General features: G+C 47.3%; 1 protein-coding gene across 1 annotated transcript in view; it reads right to left on the bottom strand.

Annotated features, from left to right (window-relative positions):
* Positions 1-19,441, bottom strand: part of DENND2B (DENN domain containing 2B) — a 128,422-nt gene that overhangs the window by 46,896 nt on the left and 62,085 nt on the right. Inside the window, exons 4-8 of the mRNA XM_044273077.1 lie at positions 14,635-14,783; positions 9,862-10,077; positions 9,607-9,703; positions 9,445-9,489; positions 3,015-3,199 (exon numbers count right to left, since the gene is read on the bottom strand). Coding sequence (XP_044129012.1) covers positions 3,015-3,199; positions 9,445-9,489; positions 9,607-9,703; positions 9,862-10,077; positions 14,635-14,783 — 692 coding nt within the window. The remainder of the gene's footprint in view (positions 1-3,014; positions 3,200-9,444; positions 9,490-9,606; positions 9,704-9,861; positions 10,078-14,634; positions 14,784-19,441) is intronic.

Genomic DNA, 19,441 nt, shown 5'->3' with positions numbered 1-19,441 from the left:
AGTCCGGCGTATCATTTAACAGGAAGAATTCAGAAATGGAGGCTTTAATCTTAGAAGCATGAACGGGGTCTAAAATCAAAGTGTCATTCAAGCGCCATAGACGTTCTTTTTTCTGTGGGCCAGACAGGGAAAAGTGGATGATAACAGGCGCGTGATCAGAAAGTGTAATGGAACCTATACGAGCTTTGGAGACATTGCGCAGATGTGACTCAGAGAGGAATAAGTAATCTAACCTGTGAAAGGAAGCTTTGGCATGGGAATAATAAGAAAAATCACGACCATTAGGGTTCAGGGAGCGCCACACATCTAAGACCTTCAATTTCTTCAGAGAGATTTTTAACCGTCTCAGGAGCCTATAAGAAACAGAAGGCCTGCCTGTGGAGGTATCAATGGCAGGGTCTAAGGCAACGTTGAAATCGCCCCCCAGGATAAGCAATCCCTCCGTGAACGAGGAGAGAAGGCCTAAGGTTTGAACGAGCCATGGGACTTGGCCTCTATTAGGGGCATAGAGATTGGCAAAAGTCACAAGAGAATCACCAAGTACACCCTTTACGAAGATATATCTGCCCTCTGGGTCCACAGTAGTAGCAGAGTGTTTGAAGGGAAGGTTTTTGTGCACAGCCACACTAACCCCCCTGCTGGCAGTGCTATAGGTACTGTGGAACCATTGGGCAAACTTCCTAGGGGGAAGGTTAGGAACCTTACCGGATTTAAAGTGAGTCTCTTGTAAGAAAGCCACTGAAACTTTGTCCCTCAAAAGGAGGGAGAGAGTTTGGGACCTTTTGCATGGCTCGTTCAACCCATGCACATTTAAAGAAGCAACTACAATAGATGCCATTGCATTAGCAGGTCACATAACTGCCCGCACAAGGTATACATGGAAATGCTTGATAACATATAGTAGTCTAGAGCAGAGATAGGGAAGGTAAAAAGGAGGGAGAGACATAGTAGATCAAAATAATAAAACAGTGGTAAAACAAACCGGTAAATAACCAGTGCAGAAAACATGAAATCTATAGAGTAGTAAATGCTTCACTTATCGTCAGCCCAGACAGGGTTGAGCTGGCGAGGGGGCAAGTAAAGCACCTTGCGGTCTCTAACAATGGACCAACAAAAATATGTCCAGCACAGGGAACTCGCCGGTCCCTACCCTTCATAGGGGTAACAATATCTGCAACAACAGGAACAATGTCCAGAAAAACAAAGGAACGACTCCTTAATGTCCTGTCATGTTAAGCAGAGCAGTAAGCATATTAAACTGAAAAACATGAAAATGAAAGACAGTCACCTCCAGGCCTGGAGATAGCAACCAGGAACCGCATGGGCCATCATGCGGTAATGAGGAAGATGGAGATCAGGTGGGGGCCTTATCCATCCTGCCCCTTCCCGGACCGTCGGATTTCCCAGCTGAAACCTTCTGCCAGTTAGCGACACGCGGTGGAGCTGGTAGGGGGCCATCTTGGTCAGCCGGGAGCCATGAAGGAATGTCGACAGGAGGCACCCCAAGCGATTCCCAGACAGAGGCAAGATCTTGAGGAGAGCGAACGGTAAGTAGTTTACCATTTCTGGAAATCGCCAAGCCGAAAGGGTACAACCATCTGAAAGGAATCGATGATTTCTTTAGGATATCCAGAAGGGGCCGCAACAGGCGCCGTTTGGCCAAAGTAGACGGAGCCAGATCTTGAAACATTTGAATCGGAGCGTTTTCATACTCCAGGACTTCCGATTCCCGCTGTTTCTGCAGGAGGGCCGCAGTGTCGACGAAGCTCAATAAGCCACAGATCACATCCCGCGGTGGTTCCTGTGGCTTTGGTCTGGGGCGCAATGCTCTGTGTATGCGCTCAATCACGATGCCGGCCGCCCGCTCTGCGCCCAGTAGGGTAGAAAATATTTCGCGCGCAACTGTCGGCAAAACCTCCACCGCATGCGATTCCGGTAAGCCCCGTATGCGGATATTCCGCCTTCTACTACGGTTTTCCTGATCTTCTAGTTTCAGGAATGCATCATTCAATAAGGCCTTGTGGGTCGCTAAGACTTCTGAGGCTTTATTTTCGTATGCCATGATGTCTTCTTGTGCAGACTCCAGGGAGACGACTCTCTGGCCCAGATGCTTCAAGTCATCTTTTATGTCAGTTAGGCCTTGCTTAAGAGGCGAGAGAGCTGAATCTAGGACTCTTCTAAGTGTCCGTTCAGAGAGCGGTGGGTCGCGGGGTCTCCTTTCTGAAATGTCCGAGCCACTTCCCGCGTCCGAGAGGTCTCCTGCATCAGAATCTTGAGCAATGGATGCCGCCATGTTAGGGCCTCTCTGCACAGCAAGCCTCGGAGTTTTCCTGAGAAACTTTTCCATTTCTGGCTGCTTGGAGTGTAGTGGGGTCGTCTCTGAACTGCTTCTGGACTTATCCTTGCCAGTCTTCCCCATATTAATGCAAATGATAGCTTAATTTAGGGCAAAGGAGCCGGGATGCTGGAGGAGCTCAAGCTCGTGCGGCCATTCAGCAGCGTGGCTAGGCTCCGCCCCTATAGTAGTTATATTCTTGTACATAGGAGCAGTATTATAGTAGTTATATTCTTGTACATAGAAGCAGTATTATAGTGGTTATATTCTTGTACACAGGAGCAGTATTATAGTAGTTATATTCTTGTACATAGGAGCAGTATTATAGTAGTTATATTCTTGTACATAGAAGCAGTATTATAGTGGTTATATTCTTGTACACAGGAGCAGTATTATAGTAGTTATATTCTTGTACATAGGAGGCAGTATTATAGTAGTTATATTCTTGTACATAGAAGCAGTATTATAGTAGTTATATTCCTGTACATAGGAGGCAGTATTATAGTAGTTATATTCTTGTACATAGAAGCAGTATTATAGTAGTTATATTCCTGTACATAGGAGGCAGTATTATAGTAGTTATATTCTTGTATATAGAAGCAGTATTTATATTTAGGAGGAGTTATATTCTTGTACATAGGAGCAGTATTATAGTAGTTATATTCTTGTACGTACTAACCTTGGGAAACTGATACGTGACCTCGGGAATGTAAGTATTTTTCGAAGGTTTTTTCTTCATAGAAATAACCACAAAGTACTCAAACAGCTCCCGCTCCTGCCATTCGATCAGCTCCAGCTCCAGTGTGCGGTAACTGGGGGCTCTGTTTAGCATGGACTGGATAAGAAGCAGGCGCTGGGTGTGTGCTGAAACAGAAGCCAATGATAGAGGGTCAGTTAATGTCATCTAGGGTCTCTGACACAACAGTGAAGTTGATAGATTACTAATAATCACAATCAGAATTAGGGATGAGCAAATAGATTGTAATGAATCGATTTGTCTTATTAGCAAGAGTTCATCAGATGTGAGGGCTGTCCCCACAGGTGAAGAAGCGCCCACCTGTCTGTTGATTATAAGGACCAGACATCTCGATCAGTCTTGGCTTTGGGAGCAGAGTTAGGGTTAGGGCAGTGTAGCTGCGCATGTGCAGTCAGAGCAGCAGTGCAGGGCCCTGGTTGTCAGGGCCGGGGTAAGATGTCTCTCTCTGTTATGAAGTCTTACTAATGAGACAATTCATCACTAATCAGGATTTTATTGCAACAGGAGGCTCCCATTGTGCAATAACTTTCTTTACTTCTCCTATAGCAGCAAGAAAACTATTACAACAGGTGAAAGAAAGTTTTTTTCAAAAACAGGTAAACAAATATGTAAATGAGAAGTCCAGGTAGCCAATCCGTGAGCTTCCCAGTGTATAAGAGGTGAGGAGAGACCCCGCCTCTTTCTTGCTGCTCCCAACTAGAAGAGATACGTATAAAAAAATGTTGTCTCCTTCATACTTATTAATAGTGTTTATGAATTGATAGAGCTAGTCCTATCGCTTATATTAAATGCCATGGTTGTACTGGCCGTTTCCTGAAAGGGTTGCATCTTTTCCCAATCAGAATCGAGACCTTTGCTCTTATCTACTATAACAATCTTCTTTTCCACTCTCCTTTTCCTGACACCCGACTTTTCTGCCGGTCTATTGCTTGCCTTGTTTCCCCAGACTTACCTCCTTCCCTCTTCAGTCCGTTCCACAACCTTATCGGCGCCATATCTCTCTCAGCGCTGAAGTCTCATGTATCAAACTGTGAGGTGATTGCACGCACTTTTCAAATTACCTCAGAGCAACTAATCACCTCACAGAGTTCCCTGCTTCTCTACAGTCAGCACCACAAATAAAACAATATTAGAAATATATATATAGATATATCCCCTTCTACTGCCCCACTGTAAGTATTACCCTTCTACATCTGCATTTACACGCATGTGGTTGCCTTTATACATATCTGTATATATTTATGGTATATGCCGATAATGTATATGTACAAAAATATCTTCTATTATACTACAGTCCTTCTTCATTTAATTTTCCAATTTTTTCTCTTCTATCCATACACACATATTTAGCAACATCAACCCCTCAGAGGAACAACCTAATCCCCCATCCAGTCAACCCATGCCTATTGGCTATGAGGCATTAACTACGGATTCTATCCAACAAATGGTGGAACAATCCGCATCTAAATCAGTATCCGTGGCGATACAGTCAGCCATGGTATCTATTCAAGAATCCATTTCTAGATCATTTTCCTTGGTTGTAAACCAAAGAACACCTCAAGTTTACCCTTCTACTCCGTCTGACAACTTCCTTTAAGCGGAAGATTCAATTATGGAGCTAGCCAAGGGATTCAAAAAATCAGGCAAATCTGCCAAGAAAAGGAGGTTTACTGACGACCCTAAGATCCCTAATATCCCAAAATCCCACACTATGGGGAAGGGTCAATCCTAATGAATGTCTGCATACTTTAGGCAGTAATGATAATTGTGGCGAAAATCCCCACAAAAAACCCTCCGTCCGGGAGGAGACTACCAATATCCAGGCTATGACAGTCAGTAAGAGGGCTAAGAATATCTCTTACAAAGATATATCTTCCACCTCCTCATCAGATAACTCAGATTCTGGTTCGGAAGATGAATTGCCATTTTACTACGGAAACGACTCCTCAGAGAATCCTGAGGATTCACTTTCGGCTAGCCAACTCCCAAACTCCCTGGTCCTAGACAGTCAGGGTATTCCCTTTTTCAACCCTGACCAGATAAAACACCCTAGATCTGGAGAGTGGGTTCCCCAACCTCAGATTTCAAATTTTTTGTCTCTTTGGGTCAACAAAACCCTGGATAGATCCTCCAGAAACAAACTAAAAGTGGAGTGTCCGAGACCTACTATGCCTCAGAAAATATCCCAATACTCCAGAATTAGACCCTATCATCATTAAATACCTAAATAAAATGGGAAAAAATTCCAAAAGAGGTCTGGACAGATCATTCAAATTATGTCAAGATAAACTTCTAGACTTATTAGGACCTCTCACAAAATTATTGGATTTGTCCGAACAAGCCGTTATTACGGGCCAACCTGTAGACACGCCAGTTCCACGTGGCTGGGCCCAAAGGGCCATCTGTTTCTCTGGAAACATTAATTCCACCGTCAGCCTGGAAAGAAGACATAATGTCTTAATGAAATTGGACCCACAGCTTACTCATCTGGCCAACTCAGACCCTGATACGTCTGCTGAGGATCTCCTCTTTGGAGACACCCTCATCAAGGAGATAGGAAAGTTTGTCGGAGTGTTTACCTCTCTCGACAAGGTCAAAACATCCTTAAAAAAAGTAACCCTAACCAAAAAATGTTGGCAGGGCTGGGAAAGGCAGGGGCCGCTTTCCTAGCCAAACTTCACAGTTCAGACAAACTCAGCTGGCCCCCTTCCACTCAGACAGACCTACCACCTTTACACCATCCACCATACCTACACCATTCTTCCCTACCAGAGGACGTCCATGGAGAGCCCGAGGCCATTGAGGTTTCCCTAGATCGAGACCATCATCAGGTAAGCTTTTTTTATCCCAAACTATCCCCACATTCCTCTAGGAGGAAGACTGAAACATTTTTTCCAAACCTGGTCTTCTCTAACCTCAGACTAATGGGTCCTGAATACCAGTTCAGGCTATCAAATAGATTTCCAATCCCCTCCGTCACAGAACGACATCCCTCAACCAATACACTTCTCCACTATAGATCAAAACCTCATAGAGTCAGAGATACAAGATCTTTTCTACAAGAGAGCCATCATCCAAGTACCACCCCTATCTCCGGGATTCATCAGCAACATCTTTCTAGTAAAAAAGAAAGATAGGAGTCACAGACCTGTCATAAATTTAAGAACCCTTAACAATTTTTTTTCTTATCATCACTTCAAAATGGAGGGAATTCACCTTTTCAGGGACCTGTTACTCCCTCAAGACTGGCTAATAAAAATAGACCTAAAAGATGCCTATCTCACCGTACCCATACACCCTTACCATAAACCTTTCCTACAATTTTTCTGGAACAACCAAAAATGGCAATTTACTTGTCTTCCATTCGGCCTATCATCGGCCCCTTGGTGCTTCACCAAACGAATGAAACCGGTGGTCTCATCCCTAAGATCCCGAGGGGTACGTCTAATCATATATTTAGATAATATTCTAATTATGGCAAAATCACTCTCACTAATCCGTCTTCATTCACAATGGACCATTTCCCTTCTAACCAGTCTTGGTTTTCTAATCAATTACAAGAAATCCGTCCTCTCCCCATCGAAGCAAATTGAATTTCTGGGCCTCAATATCAATACAGTTTCTGCTCTATTCAGTCTCCCTACCAGGAAACTCTCCCTGATTCGAAAAGAAATCCAATCAATATTAAAACAAACATCTAGTATCCCTACGCACCATTGCACGGATTGTGGGACTGTTATCGGCCTCCATACAAGCCGTCTTCCCCGTCCTGTTACACTACAGAGCCCTCCAACGCCTTAAAACACAACATCTACGGGAGGGCCTACAATATTCGAACAAAGTTCCCCTATCTCCAGAAGCCAAAGAAGAACTTCTTTGGTGGCTCCAACACATCCAGTCTTTGGTGGCTCCAACACATCCAGATCTGGAACGGAAAAATGATATTCAATTCCTTACTGGATCTAGTCCTAGAATCATACGCCAGCCTATCAGGATGGGGTGCTCATTGCGGTCCTTATTCCACAGGAGGGAAATGGTCAGAAACAGAATCTCACTTACACATCAATTGTCTGGAGCTACTAGCCGCTTCTTTCGCCCTGAAAAGTTTTGAGAAAGACAAATCACACTGCTGCATCCTACTGCGTATGGACAATATCACAGCAGTTCAATACATCAACCGTTTAGGGGGCACCACCTCCAGGATTTTAAGCGATATTGCCAAAGATTTTTGGCATTTCTGTTTGGACAAGGATATCACCCTAAAAGCAGAATACCTCCCAGGTTTGATAAACTCAGTTGCCGACTGGAATTCCTGATACCTTTCGGATTCCAGCGATTGGCAATTGAACCCTCTCATCTTCCAACAGATCAACAAACTATGGGGTCCCCTCCACATGGATCTATTCGCATCACGACTGAACACCCAACTACCCACCTTCTTCAGCTGGCGTCCAGATCCAGACGCTTTAGCTCTGGATGCTCTTCACCAAATCTGGCCACAAAAACGTATTTACGCCTTTCCCCCCTTTGCCTTATTACCCAGAGTTCTACTTCAGACAATTGCCCAGGGATCCACATTTGTGATCATCACTCAGTGGTGGCCGTCTCAAGCATGGTTCCCCACACTACTCAGTTTGGCGATAGATATCCCGAGAATTATCCCTTTTTCCCAGGATCTCCACCAAGACCCTTCGGGACATCTCCACCCTCTAATCCTATCGGGACACCAATCGTTAGTGGCTTGGTTGATTTCATGCAATCAAGAATCGATCACGGCCTTTCACAATCTACTCTTGACATCCTCTCTGACGCATGGGCCCCAGGTACCAGAAAGGCTTATAGATCCCGTTCACACACCTATTACCCACACATTAAACTTCCTTTCTGCATCTTTTGATATTAGGAAAGCTTATAGAACCATAAACCTTTACTGTTCTGCGATATCATCGGAACATGCCCCTGTTAACTCTATCTCTATTGATAAACACCCAATGATCTGCAGACTTATGAAAGGCATTCGTTTTAGGAAACCCCCTAAACCTAAATACCATTCCACTTGGGATGTTACCTTCCTTCTAAACCTTTTTTCTACTTGGGAAGACAACGAACATCTTACCCTAAAATTACTTTCCTTTAAACTCACGACTCTTTTATGTCTCATCTCCATCAAAAGAGTTTCAGACGTCAGAGCCTTGGACATCTCTTACAGAATCTTCACCCCTAACAGAGTAACCTTCCGAATTACCAGACGAAACAAAACCAACCTACACATGGTCTTCTACCTAGCTTTCCTGTTCAACGATAAACTATGCGTTTTCCGCAGTTTAAAAACATACGAATACATGCCCCAATCTCTACGCACCCCTTAATCTTCCCAACTTATCTCAATCTGTAAACCACATATTCCAGTTTCTCCCGCTACATTAGCCAGATGGGTTAAACTTACCATGCAAATGGCCGGAATTAATACATCAATCTTTGGCCCCCATTCTATCCGAGAAGCAGTTTCCACGAAAGCCTTTCAAAAAGGAGGTTCTCTCTCTGATATTCTGAAGGCCGCAGACTGGTCTTCAGAATCCACTTTTAAAACGTTTTATTTCAAACCTGACTCTCATATCTCTATGTCTTGTAAATCATCACTATTATCATATTTTTATATACATTTAACTTTAAATTTGCACAATGGGAGCCTCCTGTTGCAATAAAATTAAAGATTTTCCTAGCTATTGTAACGGAAAATATAGATTTTATTGAAGACAGGAGGCGAACATTGCCCCCCTATTAAGCCAACTCTGATTGTACATATATATTTTTCTGTCTCCATAGCATACTAGAATATCTCCAACACTTCATCTTTCCATCCATCCTCAAAAGTTCCTGTTATTCTGAATTCATATCATCTAGACCTACGTTGTATTCCTTTGCTGCCAAGATCCGGTTAATTCAAGCTACTTCTTCTCTGGTCGCCATCAAGAAAGAGGCGGGGTCTACGCTCTCCTCACCTCTTATACACTGGGAAGCTTGCGGATTGGCTACCTGGACTTCTCATTTACATATTTATTACCTGTTTTGAAAAAAAACTTTCTTTCACCTGTTGTTTTCTTGCTGCTATGGGAGTAGTAAAGAAAGTTATTGCACAATGGGAGCCTCCTATCTTCAATAAAATCTATATTTTCCGTTACAATAGCTAGGAAAATCTTCAATTATCCACTATTTGATTATTACAGCAGATTTAGAACTGAAATATTATCTATGCGTTACTTTCATAATCATTTATATTCTGCTCCTTTACCCCCACAGCTATAAGCATGACTCCTGCTCTAGTAACCCCCCCCCCAGAGTCACTGCTCACCTCTGAACCGGTCGTCTGAGTCACTTTCACTCTCGCTGTTGTCATCTGCGTAAAGAAGGAATTGCGGACATCAGAAAAGATCAACGAATTATAAGATTATATCTAATGGTAGAAGGCTAATGGTCTTAGAAGCGGTCGGCACACTGCCACATCATCCTCTACCTCGCAGCGACGCTGTCTCCACGTTGGACATGGAAAGCTTTTTCAACCTTTTCTTGCCTCGTTTGGCACTATAAATGGAGTTGATCCTCTGCACAAGCTGCAAGAGAGGAATCATAACACTTATAACCCTACACAAAGTCAGTAACCAGCCAGATATCCTACCATTACATAAGACTCAGCGGCTGACCACAGGTTATATAAAACCGGTGGATGCTGAGACGGAGGACACTCATGTATCATCCAGCCAGGGCTTACCTTAGGAATTCGTCGGGCCCTATGTGACGTCAGGAGTCCGCTAGCAGTACTGAGGCTGTCTTCATTCAAGCTGGAAGGAGAGGTTGGGATGGTCAGCTGTGCCAGGAGCAACATGTCATCGTGGCTGTGCCGCTTTGGCAGCCGCCCTGTACGGTGCCCTTTCCTCTCAGAGAAATTCCCGACTCGCACTGAATGGCTACCACTCTTAGGCGTTATCTACAATAAAGAAGATGAATATTAGGCACAGCAACAGCTGCAACTAATGAAAAGTCTGGAAAATTCAGTCATGACTGACGACACTCAAACAATATTTGCAATCATTCAGGCAGTTTCATGCAGAGAATTCTTGCAATCTTTGCAGATATTTTTGCAGTATATGGCCATTTCAGGAATTGCCTGTCGTGACCGGATCGGGGCAAAATGACCAATGTGTGTCTGGCAATAACAGAATATTCAGGTGTCCCCTGAACAGGATATATGAATATAGACGCAGGGTCAGACAGGCCCACCTGACAGAACCAGAGGATCCTCCGGTTGACCCAAGCTCTGACAATAAGGGACCTAAGCTTCCTTACTTCATAATTTTTTGTGCACAGGGACCTTTTGCAGTCTGAACAAGTTATCCTATTAAAACCCGATGCACACAACAATATCCATTTTGCCATCTACAAACGGAGGACCCCCAAAATACGGATATAGGCTGTGTGCATGATGCAAGAATAGGACATGTTCTGCAATCTGCAGTTTTAGCATGGGTCCAAGTGCAACAAAAAAAATGAGGATGAGATGCAGACCAAAACTACGGTTGTGTGCAAGAGGCCTTAATCTTATTCATGATAACTCCTGCATGTGCAGTGATAACAATTTCTTAAAAGTATGTTCATTGACAAAAATAAATCCCTCCCCCAGATGTCGGATTACTCCACTCTTCCCACAGTTCTGTCTTAGGCAGATATGTAAAGGATTGCTGGTGAGGTCTGATTAGACACTGGGTCTGACCACAAGAGGGCCTAAAAGTGCTTCCCCGCTGCCATATAAAAAGGGTCTCAGAGGCTACTTTTGGGTAGTGTACCTCTTGGTGAGAGATCAGTGACTTCTAGACATGCCTTTACGATGCACTCAGACATTTTGCCCAGCTGACAGACTTTAAGAAGGGGGGCATCATTGGACTGAGAGATGCAGGATGGTCATTTTGACAAATTGCCCACCATGTAGGCCATACTGACCGAGGTGTTGGGGGAACTGGTAACGTGAGGGCACACATGGAACAGGCTCCATAGGGTCCAGATAGACTGCAGTAGAGAGGATTGTGTGATCCCCCAACAATCACGAGCAGCTCCCATAGTTTCCAACAACCAGACATAGGTGGCCCCTTCATTATACCCCTCTCTCTACCTGGACCATTTCCTTAGTTTGCAGTGGTGTCATGAAGGAGAAGCATGGACCACTATGGACTGGAACTGTGTCTTCATTAATCCAGTTTCTGTTTTGGATACAATGATGGTTGGGTTAAAATCTCGAGGCCTCGCGGTGAGTTCATTCTTGCTTTTACCCTGGAGCGGCACACTGGCTCAACTGCTGGTGTGATGATCGGGGAAGCCATCCGTAGTAGTGATACGAAGACACTCAGTGATATGTACAGAACATCTTGCCGGCACATGTGTTCCTCTCATGGCAGGGCTTCCATTTTGCAGCAGGATAATGCTTGCTCACACAAAGCAAGGGCTTGCCGGGAAAGTCTCCTCCAGATTACAACACTTGCTTGGCTACCCAGTCACGAGATTTATCACCCATCCAGCATTTATGGGACCAGCTGGGACTCCAGCTTTACCAACCTACGAGTGTGCATGATCTACAGACTCAGCTGTGACATCTGTGGGCAAATGTGCTGCAGGATGCCATACCGAACCTGTATGCTTCTATGCCCAACTGCATCTCATCTTGTATCCAGGCTGGAGGCAATTTCTAATCTTGTATCCAGGCTGGAGGCCATATCTCATCTTGTATCCAGGCTGGAGGCCATATCTCATCTTGTATCCAGGCTGGAGGCCATATCTCATCTTGAATCCAGGCTGGAGGCCATATCTCATCTTGTATCCAGGCTGGAGGCCGTATCTCATCTTGTATCCAGGCTGGAGGCCGTATCTCATCTTGTATCCAGGCTGGAGGCCGTATCTCATCTTGTATCCAGGCTAGAGGCCGTATCTCATCTTGTATCCAGGCTAGAGGTCGTATCACATCTTGTATCCAGGCTAGAGGCCGTATCTCATCTTGTATCCAGGTTAGAGGCCGTATCTCATCTTGTATCCAGGCTAGAGGCCATATCTCATCTTGTATCCAGGCTAGAGGCCGTATCTCATCCTTTTTTCCAGGCTAGAGGCCGTATCTCATCTTTTTTCCAGGACAGAGGCCGTATCTCATCTTGTATCCAGACAGAAGGCCATATCTCATCTTATATCCAGATTAGAGGCCTTATCGCATCTTGTATCCAAGATAGAGGCCATATCTCATCTTGTATGTGGGCTAGAGGCTGTATCTCATCTTGTATCCAGACAGGAGGCCATATCTGATCTTGTATCCAGGCTAGAGGCCATATCTCATCTTGTATCCAGGCTAGAGACTGTATCTCATCTTGTATCTCGGCTAGCAGGGTCCGAGAGCCTGTACAGTATTCCCAATACACCTCTCCTTTCCTCTAATACTGTAATCATGTACATATATCACCGCTACAGTCACAAATAGAAAGTTTCATCCCAACAACTCCTTCTTGGTGCAGATTTGTACCTTAGTAGGAGGGGTGTGGCCTCCCACAGATCCACAAATTTACTATACTTTTCGTGAAAAGGTGGAATAAATCAGCGATGGTGTAGCGACCGGGAGCGGGGGGTACTTTGAAGTCTGGACATTTGTGGACATTTTCCCCTGTTCCCATTATGCAAAGTTATAAACGTCTTACTTTATTTAACTTGAAAGGGTTAACCTATACTGTTTAATCCTGTGCAACTGCATTTTATATGTATGTTATGATATATACTCTGTTCGTTATCACTGTGCTTGCAAGGCTCTCTGGAAAAGTTTAAATGAATACTGAGAGACTTTTGGGACTTTGAATAAGAAGGGGGTAATTTTCCACAGCTGCCACAGAGTTTAACCCTTAGAATACTGGAGGTTTTTTTGTTTTTGCATTTTCATATTTGTAACCTTTTTATTTTTCTGTTCACATAGCTGTATGAGGACTTTTTTTTTGCGGGACTAGTTGTACTTTCTAATGCCACCATTTAATATGGCATACAATGTAGTGAGAAGCAGGAAAAAAATTCCAATACCATGGGGTGGAATTGGAAAAAAAACACAATTCCTCCACCGTTTTATGGGTTTTGTTCCCACGGCGTTCCGCTTGCGGCAAAACTGACCTGTGCCCTTCATTCTCTGGGTCAGTACTATTACAATGATACAACATATAGCTCTGTCTGGTTTTAGCTCTGTTGTTATGTCTGGAAAATCTGTTGTGTCATTGCCATTGAGCATCATTGAAGCTCTAATGTAAGTCTATGAGAGACGGAAAGTGTAACATTGTATCTGTCTGTGCTGAGTTTTTCCACCCCACCCCTTCCACTAGAAGGTTCCAGTCTAGCCAGAAACTGTATATAAGGAGAGCAGTCAGAGCCCCTAGTGTTCTGCAGTTAGGGAACAGTGCTTATAAGAGGAGACTCTGACCAGAAGAAGACGCTGAGACAGGGATACACTGCCACAGACCCTGGATCACCAGCCTTGGACCAGGGAACCAGCCTTCTGAAGAGAAAGAGGGACAGCTAGCTCAGGTCTTTCCTTAGCATGAAACCCTTCTTCTGCCAGGGAGGAGACTGGAGAAGTCAACCCTATGCCTCACTCTAGGGAGAAGACTAGAGAAGCGAGCCCTATACCTTGTCTAAAGGAGGAGACTGGAGAAGCCAGGTGTTTTGCACCTGAATTCCTCCAGTAAAGAAGCACCCTGGTTACTGCAGACCCTGACTCTCTGGACTGATTTCCCATTACCATCCTTTCCAGAGGGAAGCAACACCTAGTGACACCTCAATAGTGTCCGGGGGACCCAGCGTAGCGTTGGAGCCATCCCAAACATGGCCACTGCAGATGTTCAACCTGCAGCCCTCAAGCTGTTGCAAAACTACAGCTCCCAACACGCCCTAATAGCTGTGCAAGCATGCTGGGAATTGTAGTTTTGTAACCGCTGGAGGGCCGCAGGTTGGGCATACCTGGCATAAATCATAGCTTAAATCTATGCTAGCTTGAATGTGGAGTAGATTTGAATTTCTGGTGCATGGACTGCTTGGAGATGAGCCACATTTATTAAGAAGCCTGCCTCTTAATAAATTTGGCGTATTCTGTGGGACGTAATTTAAATATATTTTCAAAACCAGTCTTAGTGTATCTGCCCCAATGTCTACTAGAAAGATGCAGAGCTTTAAAGTGATTACTTACATGAGTCAGGGTGAGCCCTTTAAGGGGCCTAATAGGGCACGGGTGTCAAGCTCATGGCCCTCCAGCTGTTGCAAAACTACAACTTTCAGCATAACCTGATAGCTATAGGATGTACATGTATGAGGGAGTTGTAGTTTCGCAACAGTTGGAGGGCCACACATTTGACATCCCTGCTATAGGGGACTGTCCCTGGAAAGCTGAAGCTCCGGATACATAGCTGAGCTGGGGGGGGTCTTGTGAACCATCGGACTGACAAACGGCAACTATATGTGATGCAGTGAGGGGGCTGCCTACCTGGGTGGGCGTCGTGTACTTCCTGTCTGGTGTCCTCAGCATCCTGTTTGAAGGTGGCTTCACACTGTCAGGTGACAGCTGGGACTTGCGGGCCAAGTGTCGTCCCTTCAGGTCCACATCCTCGTACGGGTTTTCTTTGGGTGATTCGCCTGTTTTTTAACAGAGAAGAAAAAACAGACGCGAGTTTAGAAAAATATGATGATGCGAAATGAACAAGAACTCTGCAGTAAAATCTCCTAAGATTCCTGCGTGACTCACTCTCCCATCTGCAGCTGGAATCTGGCACCATGTCCACCGCCATCCATCCTCTCTCTCTTTTTTATTTTTTTACCCCTAACGCACACAAAAAAAGAATTTACGAGACTCGCTCTGGAGAAGGGCCAGCTGCGCTGTGTCTATGACAGGGCTCGTGAGCGGGAACAGCGCAGTCTTCTCCATGGCTGCCATCTACTCGGTGACTAATGAGGTATTATAGTTAGATAGGGGCTGCTTAACTCTTCCAGCGCCACGTCTATTCTCATCTGTGCCAGCCGCGGGGGAGATTGGTAATATTAATGAGTGCCAAGGGAGCAGGAGGGACATATGTCTCCTGCAGATCTCACAACCTTGGCCCACCTGAGCGCTACTGCAGCCACATACATCATATGAAAGCTGGGGCTAAACCCACCAATGCTCTGTGCTTGGGGGGCACCAGGCATGACTACGGGGGAAGAGGAAGCCATCTGATATGGACAGCCTTAAAGTGTACCTGCCGTTTTTTTTTTTATACCCTAATAGTATAGTACACCCTGCTGTATAAGCGCTTTTGTCCTTTAAAATTTAATCATTTTCAGTTTTATCTGATAATAACTTCTAAAAAACTGTGCTACTTTCCTATTCTGCAGCCTCTTCTCACAGCGTTGTCAAGTGCAGCCGTCTCCTCTGTGTTATAAACAAGAGACGGGGAGAGCACTGGGAGGAGGAGCACAGCCCTGCGTGCGGGAGAGAACAATGGGAGGAGCACAGCCCTGAGTGTCGGGGAGAGCGCTGGGAGGAGGAGCACAGCCCTGAGTGCCTGGGGAGAGCGCTGGGAGGAGGAGCAGAGCCCTGAGTGCCTGGGGAGAACACTGGGAAGAGGAGCTCAGCCCTGAGTGCCTAGGAGAGCACTGGGAGGAGGAGCACAGCCCTGAGTGCCTAGGAGAGCACTGGGAGGAGGAGCACAGCCCTGCGTGCGGGAGAGAACAATGGGAGGAGCACAGCCCTGAGTGTCGGGGAGAGCGCTGGGAGGAGGAGCAGAGCCCTGAGTGCCTGGGGAGAACACTGGGAAGAGGAGCTCAGCCCTGAGTGCCTAGGAGAGCACTGGGAGGAGGAGCACAGCCCTGAGTGCCTGGGAGAGCACTGGGAGGAGGAGCACAGCCCTGAGTGCCTGGGAGGAGGAGCACAGCCCTGAGTGCCTGGGGAGAACACTGGGAGGAGGAGCACAGCCCTGCGTGCGGGAGAGAACAATGGGAGGAGCACAGCCCTGAGTGTCGGGGAGAGCGCTGGGAGGAGGAGCAGAGCCCTGAGTGCCTGGGGAGAACACTGGGAAGAGGAGCTCAGCCCTGAGTGCCTAGGAGAGCACTGGGAGGAGGAGCACAGCCCTGAGTGCCTGGGAGAGCACTGGGAGGAGGAGCACAGCCCTGAGTGCCTGGGAGTTGGAGCACAGCCCTGAGTGCCCAGGGAGAACACTGGGAGGAGGTGCACAGCCCTGAGTGCCCGGGGAGAGCACTGGGAGGAGACGCACAGCCCTGAGTGCCTGGGGACAGCACTGGGAGGAGGAGCTCAGCCCTGAGTGCCTGGGGAGAGCACTGGAGGAGGAGCTCAGCCCTGAGTGCCTGGGGAGAGCACTGGGAGGAGGAGCTCAGCCCTGAGTGCCTGGGGAGAGCACTGGGAGGAGGAGCTCAGCCCTGAGTGCCTGGGGAGAGCACTGGGAGGAGGCGCCCAGCCCTGAGTGCCCGGGGAGAGCACTGGGAGGAGACGCACAGCCCTGAGTGCCTGGGGACAGCACTGGGAGGAGGAGCTCAGCCCTGAGTGCCTGGGGAGAGCACTGGAGGAGGAGCTCAGCCCTGAGTGCTTGGGGAGAGCACTGGGAGGAGGAGCTCAGCCCTGAGTGCCTGGGGAGAGCACTGGGAGGAGGAGCTCAGCCCTGAGTGCCTGGGGAGAGCACTGGGAGGAGGAGCTCAGCCCTGAGTGCCTGGGGAGAGCACTGGGAGGAGGAGCTCAGCCCTGAGTGCCTGGGGAGAGCACTGGGAGGAGGAGCTCAGCCCTGAGTGCCTGGGGAGAGCACTGGGAGGAGGCGCACAGCCCTGAGTGCCCGGGGAGGGCACTGGGAGGAGACGCACAGCCCTGAGTGCCCGGGGAGAGCACTGGGAGGAGGAGCACAGCCCTGAGTGCCCGGGGAGAGCACTGGGAAAAGGAGCTTATCCCTGAATGTCGGGGAGAGCACTGGGAGGAGGAGCACAGCCCTGAGTTCCCGGGAGAGCACTGGGAGGAGGAGCACAGCCCTGAGTGTCAGAAGAGTACTGGGAGGAGGAGCACAGCCCTGAGTGTTGGGCAAAGCACTGGAAGGAGGAGCGCATCCCTGAGTGTCGGGGAAATAATTAGGAGTAGGATCTTGCCTGTGAGAGCAGTGAGAGGAGGAGCACAGCCCTGTGTCGGGGAGAACACTGGGAGGAGGAGCACAGCCCTGAGTGCCCGGGGAGAGCACTAGGAGGAGGCGCACAGCCCTGAGTGCCCGGGTAGAGCACTGGGAGGAGGCGCACAGCCCTGAGTGCCTGGGGAGAGCACTGGGAAAAGGAGCGTATCCCTGAGTGCCTGGGAGAGCACTGGGAGGAGGAGCACAGCCCTGAGTTCCCAGGAGAGCACTGGGAGGAGGAGCACAGCCCTGAGTGTCGGGGAGTGCACTGGGAGGAGCACAGCCCTGAGTGTCGGGGAGAGCACTGGGAGGAGGAGCACAGCCCTGAGTGTCGGGGAGAGCACTGGGAGGAGCACAGCCCTGAGTGTCGGGGAGAGCACTGGGAGGAGGAGCACAGCCCTGAGTTCCCGGGAGAGCACTGGGAGGAGGAGCACAGCCCTGAGTGTCGGGGAGAGCACTGGGAGGAGCACAGCCCTGAGTGTCGGGGAGAGCACTGGGAGGAGGAGCACAGCCCTGAGTGTCGGGGAGAGCACTGGGAGGAGGAGCACAGCCCTGAGTGTCGGGGAGAGCACTGGGAGGAGGAGCACAGCCCTGAGTGTCGGGGAGAGCACTGGGAGGAGGAGCACGGCCCTGAGTGCCGGGGAGAGCACTGGGAGGAGGAGCACAGCCCTGAGTGTCGGGGAGAGCACTGGGAGGAGGAGCACAGCCCTGAGTGTCGGGGAGAGCACTGGGAGGAGGAGCACAGTCCTGAGTGTCGGGGAGAGCACTGGGAAGAGGAGCTCAGCCCTGAGTGTCGGGGAGAGCACTGGGAGGAGGAGCACAGCCCTGAGTTCCTGGGAGAGCACTGGGAGAAGGAGCTCAGCCCTAAGTATGTATGTAAGAGGATACACACCACTCTGGGGTAGTGTGTGTGTGTGTGTGTGTGTGTGTGGGGGTTATCTGCATTCTGATTGGTCTTGTCTGTCTGTGGTTAGCTGTATGTGAGAGGATACACACCGCTCAGGGGTAGTGGGGGAGGTTATCTGCATTCTGATTGGTCTTGTCTGTCTCTGGTTAGATGTACAGTACAGACCAAAAGTTTGGACACACCTTCTCATTCAAAGAGTTTTCTTTATTTTCATGACTATGAAAATTGTACATTCCCACTGAAGGCATCAAAACTATGAATTAACACATGTGGAATTATATACAGACGTGGACAAAATTGTTGGTACCCTTTGGTCAATGAAAGAAAAAGTCACAATGGTCACAGAAATAACTTTAATCTGACAAAAGTAATAATAAATTAAAATTCTATAAATGTTAACCAATGAAAGTCAGACATTGTTTTTCAACCATGCTTCAACAGAATTATGTAAAAAAATAAACTCATGAAACAGGCATGGACAAAAATGATGGTACCCCTAACTTAATATTTTGTTGCGCAACCTTTTGAGGCAATCACTGCAATCAAACGCTTCCTGTAACTGTCAATGAGACATCTGCACCTCTCAGCAGGTATTTTGGCCCACTCCTCATGAGCAAACTGCTCCAGTTGTGTCCGGTTTGAAGGGTGCCTTTTCCAGACTGCATGTTTCAGCTCCTTCCAAAGATGCTCAATAGGATTGAGGTCAGGGCTCATAGAAGGCCACTTTAGAATAGTCCAATTTTTTCCTCTTAGCCATTCTTGGGTGTTTTTAGCGGTGTGTTTTGGGTCATTGTCCTGTTGCAAGACCCATGACCTGCGACTGAGACCAAGCTTTCTGACACTGGCTAGTACATTTCTCTCTAGAATTCCTTGATAGTCTTGAGATTTCATTGTACCCTGCACAGATTCAAGACACCCTGTGCCAGACGCAGCAAAGCAGCCCCAGAACATAACAGAGCCTCCTCCATGTTTCACAGTAGGGACAGTGTTCTTTTCTTGATATGCTTCATTTTTTCGTCTGTGAACATACAGCTGATGTGCCTTGGCAAAAACTTCGATTTTTGTCTCATCTGTCCACAGGACATTCTCCCAGAAGCTTTGTGGCTTGTCAACATGTAGTTTGGCATATTCCAGTCTTGCTTTTTTATGATTCGTTTTCAACAATGGTGTCCTCCTTGGTCGTCTCCCATGTAGTCCACTTTGGCTCAAACAACGACGGATGGTGCGATCTGACACTGATGTTCCTT

The sequence above is a fragment of the Bufo gargarizans genome, unplaced genomic scaffold (assembly GCF_014858855.1).
Source record: "Bufo gargarizans isolate SCDJY-AF-19 unplaced genomic scaffold, ASM1485885v1 fragScaff_scaffold_376_pilon, whole genome shotgun sequence".
NCBI classification, from domain to species: domain Eukaryota; kingdom Metazoa; phylum Chordata; class Amphibia; order Anura; family Bufonidae; genus Bufo; species Bufo gargarizans.
Note: the sequence above shows the minus strand (reverse complement) of the source record. Positions and strands in the feature narration are given on the sequence as shown.